At 44.5% G+C, this 6000-nt stretch overlaps 1 protein-coding gene across 10 annotated transcripts in view; it reads right to left on the reverse strand.

Annotated features, from left to right (window-relative positions):
* LOC119445070 (protein phosphatase 1 regulatory subunit 7-like) overlaps nt 1-6000 on the reverse strand; it is a 36463-nt gene that overhangs the window by 23888 nt on the left and 6575 nt on the right. For 2 of the 10 annotated variants that reach the window (XM_049663969.1, XM_049663972.1), the window contains exons 3-4: nt 2726-2803; nt 388-483 (exon numbers count right to left, since the gene is read on the reverse strand). The exons of 1 other annotated variant lie outside the window; for it this stretch is intronic. In XM_049663969.1, the coding sequence (XP_049519926.1) occupies nt 388-483; nt 2726-2803 (174 nt within the window). Of the gene's footprint in view, nt 1-387; nt 484-2725; nt 2804-3417; nt 3499-3956; nt 3997-6000 lie in introns of those variants that run through there. 7 more of the 10 variants (XM_049663966.1, XM_049663973.1, XM_049663970.1 and 4 more) reach the window with 6 other exon arrangements.

A 6000-nucleotide genomic window follows, 5' to 3' on the forward strand; every position in this document is an offset into this window, starting at 1 on the left:
GTGAAAGAAAGAAAGGTGGGTGTAAAGCATCTGCAACTCATATTGAGCGCGATAGTACATCCTTCGTACAACATAGAAATGTATAAATAGGATCTGCTACCCTTCCTGTTACTTGACGCATGTACAAATTCAATGCTAGTAAAGTACAGAAACGGAGATTTGATTGCAGTAATCGCAGCATATAAAACCTTTCTTCTTGAGTCAAGTACTAGCACAGCTTCCATTTTTCTACATTCCTCATTCCTCGGCAGTGCTGGACTGGACCTAATTCCCACCCCTTTAGTGGAAATGGACCGAATTCTCCCCTTTTCAACAGCATTGTTTGCTTTGCTCCTATCAAACCACACAGTGTGTGCAAAAACAAGGTTACAGCACTTTGTTCCGTACCAAAGGATGGCGAAAGGGTCACTGCAACGCTGCAGACCACCTTAGCATCTCCTTCAACATTCTGGACAGGTCTTGGCTGGGCCCCCTCCGTTTTTGCTGAAAGCCAAAGCATCACCCCATTTGGTCCGCAAGAAGCATAAATGCCACCTATCGACACAGACTGAAACATGGCCTATGCCAAAAAAATAAGTGCACTTGGGAAACATGTCTGACCAACCCAACAAGATCAGAAACAAGCATCAAGGGAGAAAACATGGCATGAAGTTTGTCACAAGATGCCCAATACTAAATGCCTCGTTTTCTCCCACATTTCTCAACTGCCTACCGCATATAGAAAATGCATCAATGATTAAAGTAGGATAAAAGAAAAGGCAACGACAACACTTATTGATAAATTCAAACAGGAGACCGTGGAAATGTTTTTGATGACAGGGGCCATATTCCCAACCACTTTTGGGGTCATTTCACACTTTTGTGCTATAAAGCATTGAAGTTATCAGGCTTAACATCCCAAAACTTCGAAGTGGGCTGTGAGAGATGCCATATAGTGGAGGGCTCCAGATCACTTTTGACCATCTGGGGTTCTTTAATGTGCAGCTTAATATAAATTTTTGCATTCCACCTCCGCTGAAATCAGGAATTGAACACACAACCTCGTGCCTCGCAGCAGAATGCCATAGACATTGTGTTGACTATAATACAGCATGCACTGCAATGCGTTGGTAAAGTGGGAAACATAATCAACATGTGTTATAACCATCTAACATGAAAATAATGATGATGGCAGGTGTGCCATTTTCATTTGTCCCATCCACATTTCCAGCCAGCCAGTTTTTGCTGAATGAGATTCTTTACAAAAAGAAAAGAGCAATCAGTCAAGAACATGGTACCTCTGTTGTAGGAATACATTTGCTTCAAAACCCAGTGCAGAACAAGGAAGAGAGTAGCCCAACTAAAGCATCTGGCACTACGTTTGTATTCATGTTTAAAAACTACACTGATTCTTTAAATACAACTGTGCTCTTGCTTCAAGCCCCGACTTCACCTTGTGTCCTTAGAGGTTTGGTCCCGGTTTCCCTTCCTCCTCCCAATGGCAGTATGGTGCCTACTAGCAACGGCAGATACTGAATTTGCAATTGTAGCAGTGAAGCAAGATTTATGGTGAGGCATGTGAGCACCGACTCTACATGTGCTCTTTACAAGTTGACTTCTGCCCAAAGTGCCGGAACATGAAGGGAAGGAATCACTACCACATTTTGTGGATGGAAGCTGACTTGTATGGCACTGTTATCTTCCAGCTTTTGCTCTAGTAATCAAACTTCCTTGACTCCTTTGTGTGCTCAAGTGGATTAAATGCTGTCATAAGTTTTGCCATAAGCAGAAGTGTTCCATCTCAATGAATTGGACCTGTGAATGGTTGTAGGTGTGCACTCCATCGTGAGAATGTACGCCTGCTGATAAACTGCCTTGCTGACATAAGGCTAATTCCACCATAAATCGAAATCACTTTAAAAAACCAATCCCAACAAAGCTCCAATCAGCTCCAGCAACAGAGAGGCTATGAGCTTTAGTCATACTAGCCTTGACTCAACCTACCATCACTCATTCCCCCGTGGTTACAACAGTAGTGCAATGCGATACTTGCGCAGCAGCATAGCACCGATTGTGTGGAGTTGTACAAGCCCACATGCTACAAGCTTTGGTTTTCCACACAATATCAAGATTCACCACACTGACGTAAGCGAATCCCTTACAAAATTCAACCTTCGTGCTGCACACAATAAAGAGAGATAAAATTCACACGCAATTAAAGCTCGTGTACTGGGTCTCCTTAAGCCTGAACAATGTAATGACTCTGTTCCAATTCTACCCATTTCCGCTTTTCGCTACTGGCTGTGGCCAAAGCTCGCTAATGTTACCATAAGAATTGGCTAGTCTGGCACAGTGCATAATGGGAATGAATAGGAATAACATAAGCAGACTGGTTACATTCTGACAGCATTGATTATGAAACAAGCAGTGACAATGCACAAAGCAAGTATTAAGTTTTCATGCCTGTTGGAACAATGTTAAAAAGTAGAAGTGCAAAAGAAAATCATGCATTGGATCAGGTGTGGGCACCCGCAGCCTCTGCAAGTATACTAACATACTATGGAACATGATTTATGGTGAAAGTTTAGACGGGACAGAGCAAAATACTGAGGTCAAAGACAGAAATACTGATTCTGCATTTGCCCTGCATATCTTGCTCTGTCCTGTCTTAACATGTACCTTAAGATCATGCTCCATGATACGTATAGCCAACTAGACCATCTTACTTGCTTGAACACTAACGTACCAACGTTCACAGCAGCAGCATCGGGCTGAGCAGTCTTAGCAGCTTCCGGAGTTCCTTTGGCTTCCGCGCCCTGCGGTGCTGTGAACGTGATAGCATGAAAAGAAGACAACTGTTACAGCCTTTGCCAAGCACTTCACCGGCCAACTCAAATTGTAATAAGGATCTCATTATGTTCCACAACGCTTAACTCACAGGCTTCTATAAAAGAAAAAAAAAAAAGTAAAGCCTACAACATTTAGTAGTGAAAGACTAATACGCAGTGACGAAACACCATTTAATTAAGCCTCTCATGAGGCATTTACATACGAACCATATTTTTTTAATGCTTTTCGTTACTGTAAAGTTGGTGTAACTTCAACAGAGTAGGTGTGATTGGTTTTCTGAGCGACTGGTAGCTTACAGTCTAACATTCATGCGCAAATTACACGCGTTCAGCTTTTAAAATAGCGAGCTGACAATCCACCAGTCAAGATGGGAAATGTTTTTTTTGATCGAGAAAACCAAAAATCAAATTACGATAGTTAACTACGTAACACCGTTGTAGTTGTACACAGCTACGTTACATACGTTCAATACATTTTAATTCCAGCCGCGACACAGTTCAAGCGTGACACAATCTTTCTGGCGTGACCTTCGCATTTATGGACATTCTATGACTACACGAAATGTGCATGAACAAGAGCAACGCTCACCTTTCGCTGCTTGATCCTTGCACGATTTTAACGCATCCTGGGCGCCTGGCTTCACCTCCTCCGACTTGAGCGGAGGTACGGCTGGAAACAGCACATTGGCTTTAAAAAAGTGTCTGCAAAGTTTGGCAAGCGCACCCCCACAGCACTACGTAGGAGCTCTTGACGGGGAAGCATTGTGGTCTCCAGAAAGCAATGGTGAAACGAGGGTGCGCCAGAGGTACTGGGTTTACTGTCGTATCACCGGCAATCGGAGCCGCGGGAAGGATGCAAATAGAGTCAAGCTGCCATGCGAACAATATATTATTTCGTGTTAACGGCGTGAAAGACGCAAAAATGCGCGACTAGTTTTGCCAGCGCTATCCAGTGCCACACATAACGCGCACATAGGCGCCTTTGAGTGACAAGGAGTTCGCAGTGTCATAGATGAGAAACATTTCACGATTCAATTGGTACACTGACCACAACATCGGCAAACGTGCCTCGGTTTGTCGACAAGAAATTAATGGTGAAGCACAACACAAAAGAAATAGAATACTTGCCTGCGCTATTCCCACTATTGTTCATCTTTGGAAACTGGCACCGGAAAGTAAGTGGCGACCGTGGCGGGCCTCTCTGGCGACGCCAATACATCACCCCTTTTACGTTACCCTCGCTGATCTTGTTGTTCGCAGACGACTTTGCTGTGAAAAAAGAAGAAAAGAATAAAGCTTGGAGACTCAATTTTCAGGCCATGCAAAACAGTTGTTAGTCAGCGCATGGTTCAGTGTCTCCCTTTTTGTGGTCGTCTGTTTGCGCTGTTACCCAAAGTCTCAAAATGCAAACATTACTTCCAGCTATTTCATCTCATATTTATGCAATTCGCAAACAATTATGAAAATAAAGCGATGTTCCCGCAAGTTCTAGTTTCGTGTCAGACATGCCGTCAGTGAGTTTGTTTGCTTGAGCCTGGGGAGCTCAGGCAAGCGATAGCTGAGACCAAATCTAATAAAACTCCGGGCCCATCAAATAACAATCGCAGCTTCGAAATCTCACCAATTACGACTATGAATACTCCTCAACAAATGAACAAAGCATGGGATAAGGTCAGCCCACATGAATGGAAGACGGCTAGGATGTGTTCTGTGTGTTTCATACCGAAAACAGGAAACTCCCTAGCGGTGAAAATCTCAGATCAATTTCTCTTACCTCTTGTGTGGGGAAACTATTAGAACGTATAATACTCAATTGACTCAGTATACACATCTAGATAGAATGGCATACATGCCACACGCCACACTTCCTTATAGGCACCCTGCACTGTTCAGAGGGCGCTACGACGTTTTAATTTTTCACCTCAGCGTCGCCGACACCGGCCACTAGAGACGTGATGAAAATGATACGCCATTCCAAACGATAGCATGCGATAGCGGTCATTTCGTCGCTCGTCCGAGTGCTCTGCCCTGCGCCTGCGCACTTTCGACGTTTTCACAACTCGGACACTCTTGCCGAAAGTGTCACGGCAAATGTATGCAGCGTCCTTCCAGTTTGCTTCCACCACTCGTTAGGCTGTGTCTTCTGGCGCTGCTGTCTACTCTGCAAAGACTTTAGCGCAGGGTGCGGCCAGCAATACCTACACAGGACGCGTTGCTCCAACAACAGGAAGATATCACCCGAGAACCCTGCATGGCCCAAGAGCCCTCCTTGCATAGATCTTAGATGTGTTTTCGATTATGTGACACACGACAGCATGCTACAGGAACTTGCAGTTACTGCATGTGGCACAAAACTATATAATTAAATCGTAGCTTTCTGAAGGAACGCACATCATGATAGCGTAGGGAGCATGAGTCAAAGACTTATCCGCACCTCAGAAAGGAACCGCAAGGATCAGTCTCGCCTCCACGTTGTCCAACCTTGCCATGTGCAGAATACACAAATCAAAATAAACAATTTAGAAAGTGATATCACGATCTAGATAAGTAGGGATCCCAGGTCTCATACAAGACACCCTTCAACAGGCTCAAAAACGTCCAGGCTGCGGCAGCACAAATTGGACTCCGATGTGCTCTGGAAAAATCAGGACTTCTAGAACACAACCACACCGATGCATAAGTAGAGGATCCCCAGGTCTCATACAAGACACCCTTCAACAGGCTTTCAACAAGTCCAGGCTGCGGCGGCACAAATTGGACTCCGATTGCTATGGAAAAATCAGGAATTCTAGAACACAACCCAGATGGAAACCCCCATGCATCACGATTATGTGTGAGAAGACACGCATAAGACCGCCCAAATGTCTAAGGATTCTAGGGCTCCATGTACAGCAAGACGGTGGCCCCACCGCACAATACAGCACTTGCGAAACAAGGAGAGCAAGTTCTCACATGATGCAAAGGGATCTAATAGAAACCGTGGACTAAAAGAAGCAGACATGCTACGCCTTTGCGACGTGTTACTTAAAGGTGCAAACTCAGTAACTGTAGCATGGGCGACTTCAATGCAAAAGTGGGAAAAAAGCAGGATGGTGAGCAAGCAAATTGGCAACTACGCATCGATTCTAGGAAATGCAAGAGGAGAGTGTTAGTGGAATTCGCGAAAGGAATA

Source organism: Dermacentor silvarum, chromosome 3 (genome assembly GCF_013339745.2).
Source record: "Dermacentor silvarum isolate Dsil-2018 chromosome 3, BIME_Dsil_1.4, whole genome shotgun sequence".
NCBI classification, from domain to species: domain Eukaryota; kingdom Metazoa; phylum Arthropoda; class Arachnida; order Ixodida; family Ixodidae; genus Dermacentor; species Dermacentor silvarum.